The sequence below is a fragment of the Vespa velutina genome, chromosome 21, assembly GCF_912470025.1.
Source record: "Vespa velutina chromosome 21, iVesVel2.1, whole genome shotgun sequence".
Taxonomy (NCBI): domain Eukaryota; kingdom Metazoa; phylum Arthropoda; class Insecta; order Hymenoptera; family Vespidae; genus Vespa; species Vespa velutina.
Window position 1 is genome coordinate 3,706,191 of NC_062208.1, and position 24,639 is coordinate 3,730,829.

Here is a 24,639-nt window from a genome sequence, read left to right on the forward strand (position 1 = left end):
TTCTTCTTTAAGAAGAAAGAACGATTCTTCGAACAAACGAAAGAGAAGAGAAATTTTACAATGTATATACATTATATATGTATATATATACATACATACATACATACATACATATACACACACACACGCGCGCATAGATAGACGATCGCGTGTTTCTTCGATTTTCAAAAAGAACTTCGCCAGGGCCTAAGTTCTTCTAAGTACTTCCGCGAATGAGTCTCAGTAAAAAGATTCGTCAAAATTCGACGAAAATCGATAGCTGAGACTCGTCCATCTTTTTGTGCCCGATCGTTAAAGTAGTAAGATATATCCGTAGATTAGTATACTCAGGACGAGAGAAAGGAAGATATATATATATACATATGTGTATATATATATATATATACATATATACACATACTATATTTTGTTGGCGGGAAAATCCGTGTCCTGAATATTTTTGTTGAGAGGTGAAAAGAGGACGAATGAATGAAAACGAGTGAATGAATCGTTTACGAAAGAAAGAAAAAAAAAACATATGAAACTGATCTAGTCAGTGTAATTAAATGTGGCGGCCTTATCTTTTGTACGTCGTAATGGTTAAATCGAAGAGAAACTTAGGGCATTAGAAATTCGATAGATAAGGAGCATAGGATGTAAGAGTGATCTTTTCTTTTTTTTCTTCTTTCTCTTTCGATACGGATTATTTATACGAGAATACAGAGTGAGAGTGAGAGAGAGAGAGAGAGAGAGAGAGAGCGAATTAGAATGCAGGTCATATGCGGTGGTCCTTGGTTGCGTCCAATGAAAAGCATCCGCGTTGATTACAATAGTGCAGCTGTGAAATCGCTTAAACGTTCAATCGTTTCGTCGCGCTACTTCTTATAGGACGAGTCGAACCAAATTATTTTAAATAGAATCGATAGACTATACACACACACACACACACACACACACACACGCACACACATGCATATATATGCACACACGATAAAACAAACATGCGTAAACATAAACACGTTTTTACTTATTCAAGTTCGTTCACGGGTTTTACCTGATAAGACTGCGCGTTTGTTAAATATTGTTTGTAAACGAGAGATAGAGCGAATGAGCGAGTGAAAATAGTAGGTTGAATTTTTGTCTCTCGATATTCGCAGTCTCTTCCTCGACCAGTGGACTGCAACGATCTTGCAGAATTTCCTTCATTTCCTTTCTTGCTTCTTTTCCTTCCTTCTTTATATCTTTCCTTCTTTCTTTATGTCGTTGATGTTTTTGTTTACACGACGCGTCAATCGGTACCTGAAGAATCGAGACGAATGGACTGCGAACGTGTTAGGTTTTTATTATTAATTGTGCGGACATATCGGGAATGGACATATCCTGAAATTCTCGTTCATCGTAAAAAAAATGGATTGTAAAAATAGGAACGAGTATTTGTATGTATGTGTGCATGTATAAAAGAGAGAATGAAGAGAGTATCGGTGGTCCGAGAGACGCATTTCTCAAGAAAAAGAAAAGAAAAAGGGTTATTTATTTTAAGTAAAAACATATAGAATACGTATAAATCTCGTTACAAAACACAGACATTTTTACGACGAGTGATGAAAAGGCGTTACAAAAGTTTTTCGACGAACGTCCGTCGAGTATGAATGTGCGATGATATGGAAGTGAAAGAAAAAAAAAAGTCGAGTAAACGATGAGAAATGGTGTGGTGAGACGAAGATAATAATAGTTATAACAATTAATCGGTAATAAGTGAAAGAGAGAATTTTGGTGGAGCTCTATATAGATAAACTATATTATATTGTAAAGATTCCTATATACAAGAGTAATAAAACTAAGGACTCCCAATTTTTACCAAAAGAAAAGAAAATAGAAGAAAAGGAAAGAAAGTAAGACAAACAAATAACTTTTATAGCCTTTCTCTAAAGCCATCGAGTATCGTCGACCTGGTCGTTTAAACTTTTCTTTTCATTGATGAACGATAAAGAGTTAACGAACAAAGAAATGAAAAACGTAGTCTTAGAAAGGGGGAAAGAAAAAAAGAATAGAACAACAATATCCCTGTGGATTGCCTTGCAAATATCCTTTTTATCAGAATAAAGGTTCTCGAAGTGGTCACGACGAGGCCTTGGTCGTTTTATCGATCGTTTGGCAGACTAGCTACTAATCACTTTTGAAGGAATATAATGAACAAGTTGGTGACAATCAATCTATGAATGTTCGCATATCTCGACTTTCGAACGCAAGTTTATAAAATTATGGTAAGGACCAATTAGTTGTCTTCTCGTGTATGGAAATAATAAAAATATAATAATTTCTACACGCAAGAAGCGAATGGAATACGATCGATGAACGCGTCTAGTGTGCCATTTAAAAAAAAAAAAAAAAAAAAAAAAGAAAAAAGAAAAAAGAGAAAAAAGAAATAAATAAATAACAATAATAAAAAAAAAAAATAAATTTGCTCTCTTTCGATAAAAAATCATTAATCGGCACTTGCGTTCATTTTAACATCAACAAGTATGTATCTGAACGAGCGTGAACGAGCGTTTAAGCGCGCTCGAATTTAACATCTTAGGTATAGTTCAGGATCGTAATAATCTAGTTATGGCCGAATGATAGATCATCAACGATCTCTTTCGATGGACGTTATGGATCTACCGATGTCCTCCTCGGGAATCAACGGTATGTACCTCGTTCTTGGGTCCTTTCTTCTTTCGTAAGCGTAAGGAAAGATCATCGTTCTCCTTGGGAATGTTTTAGGTTCCCTCTTCTTGTCCAAAGTCGATCTTGGAATCTTCTGTATGTGCGACGTGTAAACCATTGGGCTACTCGTTGAGCGAGACTCAGCAATCTCATTTGCGCTGGTCGACGGAAAAAAATCGTTCGAATTTTCAAAATCTATCAATGGTATGAATCTACGTTCGTTATTCGTTTGATCGTCGTACGTTGGTCTTTCAGTAATTATTATAGAATCCTCAGAATCCGTCGAAGAACTCGTAGATCCTAAAAGATCCTCTTTAACAGGATTATCCGTCGATTGGCGTATATTCTCTGTTATCGGTACCCAATCGTTTAATAATTTCTTCGTCGAAGCAACCATCTCTTGATCCTTCTCGTCAAAAGATCGAGACAGGTTAGAGTTCCTCCGAGATATCGCGACATCCGGTTCCTTGATCGGCACCCACTCGTTACCTTCATTTCTTTTTACGGTTACGTTATCCTCTTTATTTTCTATGCCATTCAGTGAGCTCGTTTGATCAATGACAATACCATCCTCGTCCTTCTCTTCACTCATTTCGACGCCCTCTTTTTGTATATCCAACTGTTTTGCATGTTGATCCCTCGATCTTACTGTACTTTCGACAAACTCTTTGTTATCCATCCTATCGCCCAACGGTGGAAAGTATTTAGGTTCCTCTAGACGTGGTAAACCACCCACGAAACTAGGCGTGTATTGTGAAATCAATGGCAACAACGTTTGCCTGGCATATTTCTCGGCTTGTGCAAGTATTCCGGCTAATCTTTCTGGTAAAAACTGTACGGTGAAGCCTCTGGTAGACGTCGACGAGGTCTCTTGAATCTCGTCGTCTTGTCTGTCTTCGTCCGAGGAAATATTTCCTCTAGTTAGGTTCTGTCTCATCGAGCGTGGTCTCAAAATTGGTTCGGTGATCTCAGACAATTTTAGAGATCTTCCAGATTCTTTCTTGTTAGAACGTAACACGGGTTCTCGAATTTCTGGCAAGTATTGTTTCGTTGTTACGTCTTCAGCGGTGATCTCGGTGAATGGCGAAACTCGTTCGATAAAATTCGAGCCGGAAAAACTTCTTCCACCTTCGGTTTCGCTGTTATCCAAAGAATTAGACTCGGCGTCGTTCGAAATATCAACGATTTTCCAAGAATTGTCAGGAGGATCGTCAGAGTTCTCATATTCGTTGGATCCTTCGATCGATTTAAGATTTTGTTCCTTCGTGAACGGACCAACGCCCTTCGAGTTAGGTTTCTTCCTCGATGTGAACTCATTAGAATAAGCATTTCTAATATCATAATTCTGTTCCTTCGTGAATGGACCTATACCGCCTTGTCTTTCTTGAACCATGCGTTCCAATGGAACTATCATAGGATTTGTAATGTTTTCTCCTTCAACAGGTACTTCACAATCACCTGGGTAGAGCGGTAGATGACTGGCTCTTCCAGACTCAAGGATTAAACCTTTTTTACATATCGATAATGTTTTACCGAAGCTATCGACCAACGCTACTTTGTCTATACTCCAAGTAACCAGGCCTGACGATAACCATCCACTGTACGCCGTATATTTGATCTGTCGAAAGTTCGTATATGAAAACTTGGTAATAATACTAATTACGTTAGAATATGATTATATTGAAAAGATTACGGCTATACCTCGATGGATTCTATGTTGGTTACCGCCGGATGGGGAACAACTATCTTTTGAAGCGTAACTCCCACTAGAAGTTCTTCATCTTTTCGTGTCATGGCAAAGCTCTCATTGAAGGATCCCTCGCCGATCAGCGTTATCTGAATGGGTTAATTAATTTCTCATTAATCACAGGTAATATCATAATAATTATCGGATCTTCGAAATATTCGAATAAAACGAATAGAAATCGGATGATCGAACGAGTCCGCCGATGAAAATACGCGAAACAAAATTCACCTGCAATTTGCCATAACTTCTGGTTGGCCTTTCGCCGCGGCTACTGTACACCTTCACTTTGTACTGATGAGCACAAAATGGTTCTTCATCTCTCGTTATTAGATAAAGCTGACCTCTGGCTGGCAATTTGTCGCTGTAATAACCCATGTCACCGCAAGGCCTGTCTTCGCCATTAAAGTTGCAAGGAAAACAATCACCCTTTAGAAGACCATCGTAGCCACGAGGACAGGGGAACGCAGGAAAACGGCATTTTGGACTGACGGAATCGGTGAAGAGCTTGTAAGCACGGCGATGATTGCAGAGAGATCTACCTTCAACCGGGGCAGCTGATCAAAAAATATTAATTTCATCGTAAGAGATCGATCGAATTAGAAGCGCTTTTTGTTCAACAACAAATGGAGTGGAATCGTACGACCACCCGTCATTTATCGAATAAATTAAACGACGAATAAGTGTCGTATCGTTTACCTCGACCCGTATAACTATACGACCCACTTTCTTCATAGAAGAAATATCCAAGCTGTTTTTCCTTCGTGTAGGAGGTAATGAGATACTCTCGATTCGAAATAGAAGAGAAGCGAAAAGAAAAGAAAGACGATGGACAGTTGTGCTTTCTAATCGCCGATCTACACTGCACAATGTACGCGTGGGCGTACTCGATCGACTATCAATTTTGAAAATATGAACGAGTAATTTTTTGCGATTTTTCATCGCATCCTTTTTCTCTCTCTTTTTTTTTCTACTTATCTCGGTGTATGTATTTGCATGAAGAAAAAAACATTACGTACACCAGATGATATCGGATACAGCTCCGACGAAAATATTTGAGCAGCCGGTTTGCATTCTTCCACCATTGGGATAAAAATCAACGTCACCCATTGGTTGCCAAGAACCAAGTCCTCCGAGTATTAATTGTTCACCATTGCTGTGTATCACGTCGACAAAATTAGCATCTGTCTCGTCCAATCGGGCTCTGGGATCTTGAGATTCGAAGAGTGGCCCAGCTGGATCCAATCCTGATAAATACGTAAATCAAATTACTCCCTGTTGTAACGGTAACGTATATATATTTTCAATCTAATAGTAAATTTACGATTTAACGAACGATCACAACCTTGTTACAGTTCTTTCATCGGGTTATAAATTGATCAATTAACGGCCACGTTCACTTGGACTTGCGTAAAGTATGACTTTTAAACTTTGAATATTATTATAGATTAACTTAACATATATCTTCCAGTGGATTGATTAATTAGTTTTTCCTTTTTTTTTTTTTTTCTTTTTTTTTCTTTTCTCTTTTTTTCTTCACTGGTATTTATTAATCGTTCGAAAGAGCAGTTTGAAATACTTGGATGGAAAATTTTCGCTACCTCTACAATTATTGTCATCGATCTTTCACGGGTAATTCTGCCTCGACTCTACCAGCGAAGGTGTCATTTCTTGTACAAGATCACAGAAGTGAACGTATTTATCCGATCGTGAACTACATATCTGCCGCATTTCGTAACAATGTTAATTAATGTAATTCGTGAGAAAGGTAAAATGAATGCCGATCAATTCGCGATCAATTCGAGTGAGCTTTCGAAAGAAATGAAAATGGCATCGAGTTGATTGGTCTGCGTTAAGGAGAAGAAGAAAAGAAGAAGAAGAAGAAGAAAACGATCGATTTTACCTACCGGTGATTCTAGAAACGTTTCCAAGTTCTGCTCCAGCGAAACCAGCTACGTGTGCACCAAGGCTAAAGCCGATCAAATGTACCTTCTCTTGGGGAACTTCCAAGTTACGTATCAATTTGGCCAATTGCCGTCCTACCAGTCGAGTATTAGCTGCTGCTCTAACGTAATTTGGCACGGCACTTCCTGGGCCCCAATCTACGCACACTGGACGTGAACGAAAGCAAAATCCATTATTTCATCTTTTCTCTTTCTTCGAAATAATGTTGAAACGATCTAGTAAAGTAATTGAAGCTACGTGCGTCTACGAAGTAATTCGTCATCGGACAAAACTAACTCGTAGAACAACAATTTAACGTTTAACTATCGTTTTAATTGATTTCCAATCGATGCACATACCGATGTTACACTCGTGAACGGTCATTAGCGCCGATCTCATCTCGTAAACCCACACGTGATCGCAACTAGATCCAAAGCCGTGTACGATAACTTTGGTCGGTAGATCGGGATCTATGGCACGGTGAGCGTTATCGTTTATATCTTCGGCAGGTACTTCCATAGGTATCGATCTTGCCTTTCTGCTACCGTAAACCAGGAATCTGCGCGTATTTACGTAATTAATAAACATACAATACGTAATGCATACAAAACGTTTAAATAGCATGAATGGTACGATAGTACGAATTAAGATGCGATATTGAACGCCGTTCGTTGGTGCTTCCCTCGATGCATCGAAGTGAACAGTAATCGAGTACTTTCCAACTACGATGCGGGAAACTTGCGCGTACTTACGCATACAAAACTACTCCTTTTCTAATAATTTTGCATGTTATATAAAATAATAGACTAGGTGATTATCCAACAGAAACATACGATTGGTATACGTAATAGTTGAACCTCCTCGTTACTTTATATGTCATACGTACTTGATCTTGAAATTTGATTGGTATCGACGAGAGATCGTTTCCGATTAGACGATATAAAAAAGAATCGAAATCTAGTTTCTCTCACCTGGTACCAACGTCCCTTGGTGGTGAAGGTAACATCTCGAGATAGCTAAAGGGTCCGGTATCTTCGAAACAGCCAATGTCCTCGTAACAAACCTTTGACACTTCCCGTTTGCTTCTATGACGTTCGCGTTTGTGAAGCGACCATTCCCTCATCGATTCGACGACTGCTCGAAAAATTTCTGCATCGTTTCTCTCGTCGAGTGACTCGTCGAGGCTCGTCGGCCATGCCTCGGCCAGCGTGCGATCTCCTAAAAAATATTTTCATCTCCTTTACAACAGTTAAATCTCTTTCTTTTTACGCGCGTTGTCCATTATTTTATTCGATTCTTATATAAAATAAGAAATGGTAGTAATTTTAACGGTGTCCTCGCTTCGCTGCACGGACAGCAATTATTTTGATTAGCATAACGCTCCTAAATACTCAGCCCGGAACAAGATCGTCCTGAAAGGAGATATAAGTTTCTTTCACGATCTATAGATTCCACCTCCGACATTTCCACCTCGTTTTGCTCTGAAAAGCAATCTTTGATTGTCTCGGCTTCGCGGAATCGTCGACGGATCGTAACTGGGTTCAATCTTTGCATCTTCGGCCGAATTTTTTTCGTCGCGAAACTCAATTGCGAATTGAATGATTGTCGCAGTTTATATATATAAACATACACATACGTATGCACACTTGCGTGTATATTTGGAAAGAGATAATCTAGAGAGGAAGAACTTTCTAAATCTAAAAACTCAGAAAACCACGAGATTCTTTTGAATGGAACAAAAGATAAGACATGGGAAGGAAGAGAGAAAGAAAGGAAAAATCTTATCGCAGACGAAATTTAGCAACTCAGGGAGATGCAACGTTCGGATGATTCTTCCGAGTACATGGATACGTCTATCTTTATGAACTTACGACCCAGATTTATTTGCGCTCGTTAGGAGAAAAAAAACTCGCACGACTTTATAGGGGGTATATATCCTTGGATGAATCACGCCGACGAATAATCAAAGCAAACGCGCTTAAGAATCAAAAATTAAGTAATTGACATTTCCTAAATTTCCAATTGTTCCCTATTTCAAATAAATAACATAATTTGCACCGAAGGATTCTATCGAATAAAGCGAGCCGCATCTAACGTTACACTCGTTAGATCTTCTAAGTGTCTGATCATATAAGCGTATCAACGGAACGACGAATACAACTTCATCCGTCAATTTCATTTTCAACTAGAAGATTGCAGATGATATATGTACACTGTACGGTCGAGTGTACATACACGGTACTTCTATCGTTTCTCACTCGATGATAATCTCGACCTTAATTTCTCTCGTAGACAAACTTGCGAAATCACTCCAGAACGTTGGTTCTCCTTCGTTAACCATAATTGATGATCATCCGTGCATACGCACGTATGTCTCTATGTCAATATGTATATACGCGAATGGTCATCGAAATTACGTAACGCCTAGTTTCACGCATAATTCGTGAATCTCATAAAAATTAATTTTTTATTAATTTTTTGATTTTTCGGGTCGAGAATAATCGGTGGAACGTCAATACATCATTTATCTCAAATAGGCCATATCATAGATATTTCTATTTTTCTTAGCTGTCCAGAAGGAGACGTATTATAAAAACGAGGTCTTCTTCGTCCGCTCATTATCATTCGATCGTTTCTTTACCTCGTAATCTTTGAAACGGTAATGGTCATGGCCATTCTCCGAGTGACAAGAGACACGAATCGCTGTCGGGTGAGCTTCGAAGAGGGACGACTTAACGGTACGACAAAAGACCGTGTCTGGACTAACGCGACTATTGCTCGTCGGCAACGGGATCACGCGGGACACGTTTTATGCTCGTTGCAAATTTAATGGACGGATGAATTAATCCTTGACAAATCAAATGTCTAATTTATATCATTCGAGTCTGTTCGTACCTAGTAATTTTCTTGTTTTCTTCTTATTGACGATCAGAACATTTCATTTTAAGAAAGAAGAAAAATTCGTCCTATTCAACTTGAACGTGTAATTAGAATCTTAATTGATGTCTCACGGCACGTTTAGATGTCGCTTTAGGAGCTTAATATTACGAAAGATTTAAGATATTTTAAACAATACGATCTGATTAACGGTAAACTTAATAAGGGAGACTTCCTATCATTATACTCGTTGTTTAATGAGAATTTATTATTCTCATTTCGTAGTTTACCCTCGGTCAAAGCGTTCCAAGCGATCGAAGCCGAAGAAGGTGCAACACGATTGGAATGAAAGACGATTGATTTTCGCTTTTCAAGGACAACGATAGAATGTTGAAAGAGTTCGCGACTCGATCGGATAGATCGATAAACAATAATGAAATTAATTTTGCTATTAATATCTTTTCGATATTAATCTTTCGAGATGGCTGCTAGCGGAGGTTCACTAACCTCAGATTCATGGAAACCATGTCATCTTCTTCCTGTCCCCTATGCGTTTTATACGTATACGGAGACACATACGATAACGCTGAATTACATTCATTGTCTTTGACATAAGAAAGATGGAGGGAGGAGCGACATAAGAAAAATCGCGAGGTAGACGGCCGACATACCTCAGCATTCGTCGCGACCTGTATTTCTTTCTTTCTTTCTTTCTTTCTTTCTTTCTTTCTTTCTTTCTGGACCTTAGTTATATGTACGAAAGGTATTATGAACTTTAATTTACGAAAATATTCCGAGATTTTCATCGATCCCTTTTCTTGACACTCGAGTCGCTATAGAATGATTGCACCGAGAAGAGGAGGAATGAAACGGTAAAGTGGATCAACCGTAACCACTCGTTGTGACCTCTCCACAGAAGTAGGTAAGTACCTACGTAGTCGTTTACCCAGTTACGTGATCTCCGGATTAAGACTGTCAGAGTTGAGGTCATCGGCACCTATTTACGAAAATTTCATCATTGGCGACGTATTAATCTTGCAAAAATTTCACGCTATTATACTTCTTATCATTATTCCAAGAGAAGAACGAAGCGAGAAAGAGATATGTGTTAAATTTGTTAAATTTCTTTGCTTAAAAGAGGAAGTTGCTCCGATTTACGTCCGAAAGGATTCCCATTGAAAGTGGACGCGACTGGGTTCGCGATGAAAGTCAGGCGATCCTTAAAGACTATAACACAGACTAGTACGTGCTATCGGCCTTTCTCGTTTCACCGTGAACGCGGGCATAATAAATCTCTATATTTCAAGGTCTAGTCTCGGTCTTTACGTTCGTAGCTTCGAACTTGTCGTTGTCCGGAAACGAATTCTTCCTGATTTCACTTTGCGAAGAAACTAAGTCGCACGGACGCATTTCATTATCAGATCTATAAAGTGTGCGACGATGCAACGAGATAGCTTTTATATAAATATATTCTGCTAAATTACGATCAATTTCGTACACATACATAAATGTAATACTACTACGTACTAATCGTCGTAATTGCAAAACGAGATAATCTTGAAATAAATGAAAAAGAACGCCTAGAATGTAGAGTTTAATGCCATAGTTCTACACCAGACGAATTAGAAATCGTCTATTACGATCGTGTATGCGAACACATATTGCACATTAATTTGAGATTTAATCCAACGAATAAAAACGACGTGAGTAATCAAACATGGGCTCTAACGTTATTTGCGACTCAACTGTCCGGAGATTTCTAACCGGAAGAACGAATGAGGAAGAGTCGAGTGGTTTGTACGAAAACGTCGATAACGAGGACGGGAGTTGCATTTTTTAGCGACGCTCTCACGTGCTACTCCGTACGCCAACCACATAAACTTCTTCGAGAGATTCGTTTTTTCTGCTTGAAAAAAAGAAAAGAAAAGAAAAGAAAAGAAAAGAAAAGAAAAGGAAAAAAGAAAAATCAAAGGAATCTCATTTCGTCGCGAGAAAGTTTGAGACATTTACTTTGGTGTTTTTCCATTAGGAAAGAACTTTACTGGAGAAAAAAAGCATTTATTCGTTTTTATCAATGAATCAAACCAAAGAGCCCTGACATTGAGAGCTCGAACTGCCTCGAAATTATTCATGACTATTCGTCCAGGCGGAATTAAAACGTGGAACGAAGAGTATTACGAAATATTAGAGTATAACGGAGAGTTTTAGATAATCAAAGAACCTCCGTTAGTAATCGCGTGGTCGAAAGTGATTATCTATCTTTTACTTTTTTCCTCTCTTGTCTATCGTAATAATAATTTCATTCCCGAGATTTCTTAATCTAGGAAACGTCTATTGCCCGGCAACGAAATAAATTTGAAAGAAGAGTAAAAATAAGACAAATGCAATCACCCGGTATATTACAGAAAACCTGATCGTGCGACATATCTCGCGACGTTGCGAAAGCAAATATAATTCCTTTCTCGATACTTTTCTCTACCTTTTTTCCTCTTTTCTTTTCTTCTTTTTTCAAATCAACTTTAATCTACAAATCTGAAACATCAAAGAAACTCTTACTCTAATGCATAGAATATTGCATAGAAATATTAATTTAATAATAGACTAAATGTCTAACGAACGTCTTAAGAAATAATTCAACTCGGAACGATGGTGAAACTATCGAAAAGTTAGACGGACCACGAAAAAAGTTACTTCGATCGCGATCGAGGTAAGGTAAAACGGTGCTCTCGAATTTCGAGACACGCGATCTTTGAAGCGTGGAGTACGTCTCTTTTTTTCTTTCTCCCTCTGTCTCTCTCTCGCGCGCGCGCTGACACACACACACACACACACATACGGGGACACACAAAAATACTATATAATGTTCCGGGGAGAAATTAATTGGCCGGAGAAAGGCGACTGGACCGTGTGTGTGCTCGTGAAGAAAAAAGGGTCAAATCCGTGGGGAGTCAGTGAACGGACCTGAGCGTATGAACTTATACACACGCATACGCAAACAGAAAAGTATATACTCGAGAAGAAGTACCGGCGTCTTTAAATAACGCCATTACGCTTGGTCCGATTATGAGAGACTCGATCAATTTACCTTTTTTTATTTTCTTATCGGTCAAACTTACTTTCTACGATTAATTATCACGATCTACGATATGTCATTTTCTCGGTCAATGTCATGTGAAAGCTTGTCTACGTAGCTTGTGACGTAAAATAAACTACGATAATTAATCGGTTTAATAATTTCAATTAATTCTCTAAGGTTAAGGATTGATCGAACGCGACTGAAGATAATGAATAGGAGAAAGAATGCGCCGAATAAAAGTTACGAAACATTTTTTCTTCGAACAAAGAAATTATTTCGATACTAACATTTAATGATATATCTGAAATGTATCGAAGTGTAGGTGAGTTTTACGAATGTGTGAATGCACGGCGCTTTCACTATTCGCAAAATAACGTCAAGGCGGGTATGCATTCACACGTTCCTTCGTCGGATCCTCTCCGTTGCAATAAAAGGACGGCCTAGACCGCGTTTAACATTTTTACCGCTAATCTGGACTTTAAACTTTTAACATTCTTGCCCCCAAAGATTTATATATTAAAAGGATATGCCATTAATACTATCGCAGATTATCCACGTATAATCTTTTGTACGTATCTACGATAAAATCTGTTCAGGAATTATCCTAATTAACGATAGATAAAACTAAAGATTTTCTCAAGTTATATCACGTACACATATACGATGTCGTAGAAGAAGAAAAGTGGCTTACCGAGAAAGCTGATCCATCGAAGTATCCAAAGGACCAATAATAATGTCTTGCCGATCATCGCACGGATCCTGGATCAGCGCGGTAGTGACGATAGATCGTGTACATCAAAGTACCATTGTCGATGGTGATCGATAACCGAGCAAATCGAGATCTTCGAGAAGGAATAACAACGATACGTCGTCGCGTCCTTCAGGATTCTTTCATTCTTCGTCGATATACGGACAAATACAAATCGTAAAGTCGATCTAAACGAATTTAATGTCGTATAATGCAAATTTCAAGTCAATGACGTTTTCTTTCGAGAAAAATCGCAAGATTTCTTTCGAGGTTAAAAAATCAACGATACGAGGAGCACCGCCTCGAGGAAAAGGAGAAGACGGAAGAGCAGGAGGAGGAGGAGGAGGAGGAGGAGGAGGAGGAGGAAGAAGAAGAAGAAGAAGAAAAAATCGATCGACGAACGTCTGCTTTCTCTTTCGAAAGAAGGAGAGTACGCACGCACGCACGCACGCACGCACGCGCTTCCTTAGCTCGAGACTAACTCAAAACATTTCCGAGAAATCTTCTCCTCTTGATCTTCTCGATTTCGATCTTTTCACTTCCTAGATAACGAATATTTCTCGTCGATCTTATATATGTCTATGTATACGTATATAAAAGAGGAAGAAAGTGTTTTTTTATCAAATGGCTATCGTCGTCATCGTATATCGATAAAATTCCATTTGGACACTTTCTTCTCTTTCACTCGATCCTCCTCGATCGAATTTCGCGTTCTCCAAAATGGCTGCCTACGCGTCTGGGAAAACTTTTTCCTTTTGATTCTCGTATCTATCGAGATCTTTCTTTTTCTTTTCTTTCTTTTTTTTTTCTCTTTTTTTCTTTTTTTTTTTTTTTTTTTCCTTTTCTTTTTTGTAGATAAGAGAAAAAGAGAAAGATCGTAGACGATGACGAACGCGAGTTCTTTCGATGAACGCAAAGAGAGAGTCGAGGCCTGCAGGAACACGACTCGTTGCTGCCTCGTGGCCTACTATAACAGAACTGACTCCCACCGAGAAGTTACACCGTCTCTTTACCTGCCATAAGCGAATGGCCTCAGCTACTATGATTTCCTCTCTACACCTAGTCTATCGATAATGCCATCACAATCCATTAGAGATGATCTTTCGTCACAATGCATTTCTTTTCTCTTCGTCTTTCTCTTCTTCCTTTTCTACGTCATTTTCTTGTCCAAGTATAATCGAATTCGAAAGAAATTTTCTTTTCTTTTCTATTTCCAAAATTACAATAACAATCTTTTAGAAGAGTAAGAACACTTTCTCTTGGCGATTTTTATGACGAATAATCATTAATCTCATTGTTTCGATTATCACGATTATAATTTTCTTAAATCTTATAGAGGAATAAGCGATCATCGGTAAAGTCAATTTCTACTGGCAATGTTAATCGATCATTTTGCTTTTCGACGATGGAACGAAATAGATTAGCGTTTGATTTGCCAAGCTCGAATACTAATTACATTTTGGCACCATATAGGTGCTTCGAATATTTCATTGCATTGCCTAACTAAGACCGCAGAATTTTCTCGAGTTGTCGCAATAGAAAAGTTTCACCGTCATCGAAAGTGCTTGCCATTGTGATGTATAGCGCATTACCAAATATTATATCACAAGGAACGATGCTAATCGATTTCTCAAATTCTACTTAATCATCCAACAAAATTCTTCGAGCGATTACTTTTAAATCGTAAAAATAAAAAATATAACACTTTTATTTCTGTCTTTCTTTCCATTAGAAAACAAAGTAAAAAATTAAGAGCTCCGATATTTAATATACATAAAATCCCATAAATCACGACAGGGCAAACCTTTATCTAACCGCAGAAACTTGGAAAATACAAAGATGCCTATTGCATTATATCGAAAATTTGTGAAATCGACCGAGATAAATCGTATGTAATTACGTAATATACATCCAGAGGACGTGCCAGTAGTCAATTATTTCGATAGTATCATTTTTCAATTTTAAATTCGACATATGCGTAATAAAAACTACAAGTTTTTTTCTGGAAAGAAGAGAAAAGAAAAAAAAGGAGCGTCTTAAAAAAATCAATTACCTCATTATAATCCTTTATATGCTTTCTTATACGCGAACAAATCTTTACTTCCCTCCTTGAAAGTGCAAGGTTCGGCTTATCGTCTATTAATGACACCTACATTAGACTCTTACTTTCGCTTTTCCATATTACGACGAGCTCTCAAGTATTATCATAGCGCTTACTCGAAAGTTTATTTTCTGTTTTGTACGTACGACAATTATTTGTGGTTAGCGCGGACTCGGAGCACGTAAGAGAGAGAGAGAGAGAGAGAGAGAGAGAGAGAGGAAGATGACGGACACGTAAAATGGAGAAAGTTTTCAATCTTTGTTTGGCTATCTCTTAAAAGAAAGAAAGAAAGAAAGAAATGAATAAATAAATAAACGCATCAATTTTATAAACGAAAAATACTCCCAAGATTTGTGGCTCGATGTGTATAGCTCTATTTATAAAATATAAAATAACACGACTTATCCCTCTGGTGGAGCGCGTCATCGATCTTTTTGAATTTATTTATTCGTTCATTCGATAATAATGAGCAATATAAAAGTGTTCATTATGCAACAAAAAATAAAATATGCTCGTGGGTCAATGAGATATCGGATATTAGATAACGGAATTTTTAATTATCACGACAATTGCAACATGTAATTTCATACTTGGTCATATTTTACATAATATTATTGAATTATCTCTACATTTTATTTACTCGATATCTACTTCGTAAATATAATTCGTGCTATTTGAATTGTTATATCTATCTGCAAGGTCATCTGGTAGATTGTGTATGAAAAAAAAAAAAGAAAAAAAAACAGCATTGCAATTACAATAAATAGCGCGACATTCGACGTAATATAAATATGAAAAAGGAAGTGAATCATTAAATACTCTTCTTGTATGTTATTGTGCTTTACATCAATTCTTTTTTTCATTTTATTAATATGTAAAAACCTTTAAATACAACTATAATTTTTTTTTTTTTTTTTTACTTTTTTAATTATCATTTCTTCATTCTTTTTATATATTTCATTTCATCAAAATCATCTTCTTGCTCCTCAACTAGAACAATCTTAGTCTTTGACCTGCGACTATTAATCTTAATCCTCTGTTGTTCTTCTGAAAGTTCTGAGATGTTGAGTGGAAGGACAATTATTTTTCTTGGTTCATTATATTCAATATTTATGCTACTTCCATCAGGGAGAACGAGAATCGTAGGATATGTATTTACATAAACATTCTGGTGTTTCTTTGTTATAGCCGCTGTCCAACAATTCAAGTTTCTAGCCAGAATTGGTTTAAACCGTGAGATACGCAGAAGTAAGGATGTATTCATTCTGAAATATGAGAAAACATTTCAGGAACTCATTATGAGTTTTACAACATAACGTAAAAACATTGAAAAAATACACAATGAGATAAATGTATGATAACTTTATAGCATTATATTTAGAAGAGGTTATGTGCGCTAAGAATTGGATTATTTAAATCAATAGGAAAGATATAAGAAAATTTATATATTATTGGCGTATATTTTGGGTAACGAACGGAAAATCAATTTATAAACATTATATTACGTGTAAGTTTACCTGTCATTCAAATAGACGAAAATTCGGCAATCGATAGCACGTACTATGTAGCGCACAAGGCGATCACGTGATCCCTCCGTTCAACGAATCCGTGTTGATAAAGTCTGTCGACATTCGTTCGAGATATCGACATTTAAAAAATATAATATCGCAACTTTAGCACAGATATTTCTTGCATGGTATGCGTGTTTCTCCGTGTTCATTGCAATTATAAAACAATAATGTACATTTCCTCTCAAAATGAATTTCTTTTTTTTTTTTTTTTTTTTTTTTTTTTTTTTTTTTTTTTTTTTTTGTGTTTTTGTTAATAAGAATGAAAATGTTGCGCCTTTTTTCATATATTTATAGTTTCTTTTTTATTTCCAGTAACAGTCTTCCTTTTCGCGCGACTCATCGTATGTATAAATAAATAATTTTATTGCATCAATATGTATATATATATATACATATATATATGTATATATGTATATATATGTATATGTATAAAAAAAAGGATATTGAAAAGATGGAATATCATTAGGCAAGCGTGTTGCTAGAAGTGCCTTCTTGTGAATCTTCATGACAGTCACCAGGAATGTCCAGATAGTCTTTACGGTCCCTGTGGAAATTGAAGTAATTTTTATCTATTTAAAAAATATATAATAAAGCATACTTATAATGAGGCGTATTTCTTTTATTTATTTATTTTTTTTAATATATAAACTTTTTCGCTCTTTGATCAAGTTCCACGAAGAAATGTCATATCGGTTACACCTAATCCGAGATTACAAGTAATAATTATTGTGAAATATTATACTAAATGATCTTTAATCGCTAATAATAAAATGAAAATTTGAATACAAACATGCTAAATATATACATGCCGCATGCATATCACACAAACATAACATTAAATAGATGTTAAATCTTTTTTTTTTTTTAAACACTAAATAAATAATTGTTTATACTATTATTATACTATTACCATTCTCTTTCTTAACGGTTTTGAATAAATAGGGAATATACTGGGACAGATATATTGATGTTTTTATTTTACTTATTTCGTTATAAATGTACAAAACAGAATTTTTCCAAAATAGAACAAAAGCAAAATTAATATAAAATATAGAGAAGCGTTTAATCGCGTATACTTAACAATTTTCGATTTATTCGAACTTTCATCTAACTTCGTTAAATATTCGTATATCATTTTCTTTTATATTATGTAGCTTAAAAAACATCATTATTTCATCGTTTCTCAAATACAAATTCTAGCTCTATTAATTGTTTCTTTAACGTTTATAATATAATACTGTGTTAATATCATACGTATTTATAATGAAAATACTTTCGCGTTTCATTTATATGCAATCATATAATACTAACACAAAAATAAATAAGATGAATTCTACTGTATAGTGAACGATTTTTGCTTCCTTATTGCTCAGGCATTTCCATCGTTAGGACCGACCGTTAAGTCATTATTCTAGCTAATATAGATTACTTAATGGTTCTTAATCTTTTATTTTATTAAAAGAAATAATGGATGATTATTGGATGATGCTAAAAATATGTCGTTGACAGATGTTGCTTATACTTTGCCATTCAGGTCGATTTCTTTTTCACTGATAAATCTGTAAAATCAAAATTGTTCCCTAGCTTGCACATGGAATTAAATTCGACAAGAGAAGCATTTAAAGAGCACTTGCCAAGCATATTCATTTCAATGATTGCCGATAAATTTAAGAAACGAACAATATTAATAATGCCAAGCGAAGAAAAAGAAATTGTTACTTGTTCAATTCGGCGAACACAGTGAACTCGAATCTTTCGGCTTTTGTACCAGTTTTGATAAATTATATGTTAAACCTTCTAAAAGATCATAACTTAAATGAATTACATCATAATTTCGCTCTGCCTATTTATTTATTTTCTACAAGTTAATTGGACAATGGTACTCATGTGCATTCATAAAGCGATAAAAATTCTTAAATGGCCTTCCGAAAATATTCGTTTTGTCTAAGCTTTGATTGACAAAAAATGTATCATTAAAAACACTTGCTAACATGCAGGATGCAGTTAATAATATTAATAGTTATTTTCTTTCATATAGTATTATTCATGCATATACAAAATAGTCCAAACATATAACGATTATTGTAATATTTCAAGAGCTAAGTCATACCTGTATAAAACATAATGTTGTATAATGAAAAATACATCGAATGCTACAGAAAAGAATCCCAGTCCAAATTTCGTTGGATCTCCAAAAATGCTCTCCCAGTCGTCTAATATGAATAATAAATTAATTATAATAGAATAACGTACAAAAGAGAGTAATTTCGTTTAAATGATTAAAATGCCATAATTTACCATAATTATATGCATTCAATATCATCTGTAGCATCGACAGTATACCACCAGTGAAATCTAAAAATATATTTCCAATACTCCAACCAACAGTGGACTTCCTCCTGTAGTTATAAAACGCTTGTGGCACGTATTTGATAAGAGTTATACACAGTTTAACGTAACTGCAGTAGTATAAAAAGTCGAGCCATGCAATTACTATCGTTATGGCCAATAACATTGAAATAAGTATAAATATCGCGAATATTCCATGAATAATACGCGCTGTCGTGGATACTCTTTGAGAACCAGCCTAAAAATCCAATAAAATTATTTTACTTTGACAATAATCGTTGTCGATATCGTTATCGAATAAAATTACCTCATATATAAAACATTGGATGATAGTTATCACAGTGGCGAATACTGCATGTAGAGAAAAAAATATATCATTAACTTGCACAGGATTCAATCCCTTTGGATACCTATTAAAGTACTCTTGCTAAAAAAGAAAAGGAAAAGGGAAAAAGAGAAACGAAAAATTCACATCAATTCGTTTCTATGGACATTTTATGAATCCTTATAATTAATATTGATCATAAATCGTATTATAGCGAATGTACCTCTATCTCCGGTATCCAAAAGAGGCAACAATTAAACAATGCATACATAATAAATCCAACGATATTAAGCGACAAGTAGTCAAAGTTAAGACCTACGACGCTTTTGCGTTTGTAATTACTATATATCTGTGGATAAAAGCTTATACTCCATGCCAAGAAATATATCCATCCGACTACAATGCTAACGTGATAAATCGTATCCGACTTTTCCACTGTCACTCTAACGAATGCTTCCGAAAAACTGTAACGAAACGAACAAATAGCCGTTAATACGATTAATAATAATATACTTTAAATATAATATCGTTCATTCGCGAAGTCAATCGCGATACATTAGAAATATTTTTATTATATTAGTATTAAACGTTTTCTACGATAAAACTAAATGAAATTTTCTTACTTCACCGTAAGGGTATTTAATTGATCTTGAGGTATAATGATTACTTTATAAGCAGTCATTGTCATATAATGTAATGCCACTGGGCACGCAGAAATATTTTTTTTTTCTAATAGCTCTTTTGGAAAATACTTTGACACTTGTATACACCGTAACAACGGGGACACCCTATAGAAGCATCTTAGCACAAAGAACGAGGAAGTAGACGGCTCAAAATCTGGGCATAGACTGATCGAACCTCAAGTTTCAGATTCGATGACAAGCTCAGGTCAAGAGGCTATCTATGTAACTACGGTTGAATACTGAAATGGCAAATGTAATGATTGGAATCTTTTGAAGGCTTAGTCAGAGAAAACAAACAGTGCGATATTGTTACAGGGCTCCTACCGTCGGCTCCATCTATTTGGCATCTATTTGGAATCTATTAGCTTTAAAATAACGCGATATCATAATAAGAGATGTTGTTACGGAATCGCAAGGGTTTATACAAATAATATAATAAGTCGTTTCAACTACTAATTAAATGAACTGAGTTTATCTAAGATTAAAACTAAAATATTAGAGATATAAGATAACTGTATTTCCATAAACGATTTCATTTGATTATCACCGATTACTTCGTATCTATCTTATATACGTACTGTACAGCATCCGAAGGTACAACGTTCAGACTGATAATCGAATGTCCAGCACCAATACCCGTTACATTTATCTTATGTGATTCATTCAACATAACATTAAATTCTGATGGCTCGACCAAAATTAAATCCTTATGGTTTACATTTAGGCTTACTGTTATATTTTCTAATCCAGTATAATTCCTGTAAAATTAATGCCATTATATTTTATGATCATTCGGATATTATGAATAGGAGATAAACTTATCAATGAGGATTAATCAAGTGATATAAATTCATTAATCGAGTATTACTGCAAGTACATGGTAAGTAAGTGTTATCAGAGTTATTGAGGCATACATACATACAATCAGAAATAGATAAACATGTGATATCCTTATATGATCGTCCTTATATGAAATGCAAAATAAATATAGCTATATTGAATTTTAAAGGTACATACGTCAAGTATACGTCGAAAGTTTTTCTTTGATAAAGTAACACTTTAAGATCGTGCGTCGAAATGTTGAAATCCGCCCGTACAGTAACTACAATGTTAATAGAACAATTTTATCAATATTCGTAACAAAATTTCGTTTCACAATGAAAACTTACCTAACGATATTAAGAAGCAGATATAACGCAGGAAAATCATTTTTCTGAATTCTGCAAAAAAAGAATCATAGGGTTCGATTGATATATCCTTGACACACAAAAAATAGGAATACTTGTTCATTCTACATTTTCGAATGATCAGTAATTGATAAATGCACGTCAAACTTGTTTTATAAACCAGCACGTATCACAGAAAGTATTGAAGTACGGGCCGCATGAGAAAGTTGCTTGGTGGTTAACCTCGTAACGCGAGACTTGTAAGTGAAATTAAGAAATCGCGAGCCACGTTCGATATTTTTATGCATTAATTGCATTCGGCAACCGACGATTATTGGCACGACTTTTTGCGATGATTTACGCGATCGAATGGGTAGCAGCAGGTGTTTTTCACGAACAATTTTGATGTTCCGATAAATATCACGGTGCCAATCGCACGTTTTCTCGATAACGATAGAAAATGCCGTGCGATGATATTCATTGGGATAAATTTCCCTCGTCACGTTCAAGATACGAAAAAAGAAAAGAAAAAAAAAAGGAAGAAAAAAAAAAAAAAAAAAAAAAAGAAGAAAAAAGGAAAAATAAAAAGAAAAGAAAGAAAAAAAATCAGAAGAGAGAAAACGTTCGAGCGAGTTGATATCACCATCAGCGAACTTAACCTCAAAAGCACGACGACCTTCGAGGTCGTCGTATGCGCCTGCCTATGTATGGGGCAGTAAAAATGATAAAAGTTTTATTCTTGCTAATAGGGGATACATAATATTTAGTACATGTGGTTTACGATTTTCCTCCGCTTTCATAGCGTCTTCATTTCAAAGTTCAAAAACCTTCAAGAGAAAAGTATGCTCACGAAAGAACGGGACTTTGATCGGGACTTATTGATAAACTCAATGATAGACACGTGCAGTAAAAAGCACGTTAATTAATTTACACGTAGTGCCATCGTCAAACTCGATTAGGATATTTTATATATTTAATATTACATCGGCTTAAATTTACATTGCAATCTTTTTTATTCTTTGACCCTAAAGATTGATGAGCTCTCGAGGACGATTATTGAAACGATTGAAGCAATTAATTTTCCGACAAGATACTCGCTTTATAGACTCTCTACCCTTTATAGACAGAAACGGATCGGTTGAATATTAACGAGAAAAAAGTCTAAACATTTAGCCAGATGATAAATGTCTATAATCTATATGCCCTATTATTTATTGCTATTTAAAAAATAATTTATTGCTATTAAAAAAAATAAGTAGGTCTTCAAATGTTTGCGCGATAACAAAGAGACGACAAATATTTCCCCATTTTCTCACGATGTTGTTTATGGAATTTTTGTTTTGTTTTCTTTTCGTGAATCAAAAAACATCTTATATGGTTATAAAGTGTAATTGTTATTTTCCAAAAAGATAGGGAGGAGAGAAATACATTGGAAAGCTTTTGGCCTTATTATGAAAAGTTTTCCCCCTATCGGCCAACGTAAACGTGAATCATCGTATCGATCTCTCTCAATTTGCGAGCTGATCACTCCAATTCCATACGCGTACGTACGCATAAAGATAAATAAATAAATTATTTATTTGTAAACTATTTATTGTCTCTCGTGAAGAATGATTATATATATATATATATTATCGCGAATGAAATCCACAAAAGCTTGGAAATATCTACGATTTTGGAAACGATGATGTGTTTACGTATACTATATGTCCTTATATGTCGCGAGATATCTATTTACAAATAAGTATCTCTCTCTCTCTCTCGCGCGCGCGCGCGCGCGCTCTTTCGTTTTTCATTTAACGATGGAAAAATGTTCAACCAACTTTAGTGGGTCAAATCTTGGTGAAATTCCATCGAGATTACAGAAACGATTTGGTATATTGAAGAGAGGAGAGGCGATAGTGCGATAAAAGGAGAAAAATGATAGCGTACGATGAATGAGAATATACGACGATTAGAAAAGATTCTACGAGTATTAGTAACATCATTTATCATCATCTCAACGGCGAGGAATCAATGAAAAGATTTGTACGAATTGTCACTGGACTTTAAGAGTATAATATATTTTTGTAAATATTCAAAATATGATGATATATTAATTCGAATGAATGTGAATAGTGAAATCGAAAGGTGCATGAATTCGATTCTATGTATGGGTCCAATTAAAAAACGCTTCAACGTACTAATAAGTAGAGATAGATTTTATCAGATATTTTTGGAAAAGAAGACAAAAGAAATAACTTGTATTATTTATCCAAATATTATGACTATCGTATAATTATCGTACAAAGTACATTGTATCTTTGACAAGGATGCCAGGAGAATCTACATCTGTATATGTAGATTATGATTGATTATTGTCACCATAATGTCAAATTATTTTAATTACGACACGATTATTTAGTCCTTCGTAATAATTACTTTTGTTTTAGAAATTGTAACAATTTATCCTCTCTTTTTTTTTCTCTTTTTCAACGATTGCGTATAAAAAAGAAAAAGAAGCGAAAGACCGAAATAAAGATATATAAATAAATGACGTGCCATAATTTACACAACTTAATTTCTTAGTATTTTACAAGTGACAACATTGTTCTCGATATAAAACTGCGCTCTTGTAATATTTCACTGATTGCGAGTATAGAAATCGATTTCGCGCGAATCAATTTCGTTTCACGGCCAATATCTCGATACGAGCCAATCACGTCGTCCGTCTTTCAATGACAATGACAGATAGTATAGTTCGAAGTCACCTCCTCTACTTTCTCTCCTCATTTCTCATGTTTCTCAAGCTCGTGAGTCTCGGATCGAGTTACTTCATTTTTTCAAAGTAAAATTAGCTCTCGCGATCACGATTATAACAAATTCTCTTGATAAATTTTTTTACTTTTTTTTGTCTTTACTTAGTTGCAATTATTATTATTTAATTACGATGGAATAAAATACGAGACTGGACTACCTTCACAAGCTCAATAATTTCGATACAACAAAAGTATTTAAATATTTTTCATGTGTTTCATATTCTTCACTCACCTTATTAAAGTTCGGATTCCTTTTCTCTCAGATGAATTTGTTATTTAGATTTCGATCTTCTTAAGGGTCTTTTTTATTTAGATTCCTTCTGAAAAGAAAAGAAAGTTTAAAGTTTTTCCTTTTTACGGAAATTTCATCTAACTAACAATAAAATTATATGACATTCAAATTATACCTACAATTACGCCAAATTTTTCACTTTGAGCAAAGAATCATGGAAAAAATTTTTTTCGTGTAACTGCATGCCAATAAGCCTGAACATTTGATATTCGTTCATCGATAGTCAACTTTAACGTAAAATGGTTTCCATTTAATTTTACACTTTTTAATCTATTAAGTT

At 35.3% G+C, this 24,639-nt stretch overlaps 4 protein-coding genes across 8 annotated transcripts in view; 1 reads left to right on the forward strand and 3 right to left on the reverse strand.

The window, feature by feature from the left end:
• The window catches only part of LOC124956237 (probable serine/threonine-protein kinase DDB_G0282963), a 31,233-nt gene extending 14,241 nt beyond the window's left edge, over positions 1 to 16,992 (forward strand). The window contains exons 7-8 of one of the 2 annotated variants that reach the window (XR_007103181.1): positions 4,129 to 4,555; positions 4,763 to 16,992. The gene's annotated coding sequence lies outside the window, so the exon portion shown is untranslated. The other variant, XM_047511753.1, reaches the window with a different exon arrangement.
• On the reverse strand, positions 1,493 to 14,087 carry LOC124956236. The gene is made up of 8 exons (XM_047511752.1): positions 13,018 to 14,087; positions 7,345 to 7,591; positions 6,733 to 6,932; positions 6,337 to 6,540; positions 5,449 to 5,676; positions 4,661 to 4,986; positions 4,387 to 4,521; positions 1,493 to 4,303 (listed from the first exon to the last, which is right to left on the reverse strand). Exons 1-8 carry the CDS (start codon positions 13,073 to 13,075, stop codon positions 2,606 to 2,608), a joined length of 3,096 nt encoding a protein of 1,031 aa, XP_047367708.1. The 5' UTR covers positions 13,076 to 14,087; the 3' UTR covers positions 1,493 to 2,605.
• On the reverse strand, positions 15,499 to 16,835 carry LOC124956252 (39S ribosomal protein L55, mitochondrial). The gene is made up of 2 exons (XM_047511792.1): positions 16,693 to 16,835; positions 15,499 to 16,440 (listed from the first exon to the last, which is right to left on the reverse strand). Exon 2 carries the CDS (start codon positions 16,437 to 16,439, stop codon positions 16,107 to 16,109), a length of 333 nt encoding a protein of 110 aa, XP_047367748.1. The 5' UTR covers position 16,440; positions 16,693 to 16,835; the 3' UTR covers positions 15,499 to 16,106.
• LOC124956246 (cystinosin homolog) lies at positions 16,938 to 24,384 on the reverse strand. 4 transcript variants are annotated; one of them, XM_047511780.1, is made up of 10 exons: positions 24,300 to 24,384; positions 21,273 to 21,323; positions 21,121 to 21,205; positions 20,682 to 20,861; positions 19,644 to 19,884; positions 19,403 to 19,522; positions 19,045 to 19,333; positions 18,857 to 18,959; positions 17,178 to 17,290; positions 16,938 to 17,137 (listed from the first exon to the last, which is right to left on the reverse strand). In XM_047511780.1, exons 2-9 carry the CDS (start codon positions 21,310 to 21,312, stop codon positions 17,209 to 17,211), a joined length of 1,140 nt encoding a protein of 379 aa, XP_047367736.1. In that variant the 5' UTR covers positions 21,313 to 21,323; positions 24,300 to 24,384; the 3' UTR covers positions 16,938 to 17,137; positions 17,178 to 17,208. The 4 variants fall into 4 exon arrangements, with proteins under 4 accessions (XP_047367736.1, XP_047367735.1, XP_047367738.1 ...); XM_047511779.1 differs by having other exon boundaries at positions 16,938 to 17,290; XM_047511781.1 differs by lacking the exons at positions 16,938 to 17,137; positions 17,178 to 17,290 and adding an exon at positions 17,695 to 18,305.
• Between the last annotated feature and the right edge of the window lie 255 nt (positions 24,385 to 24,639).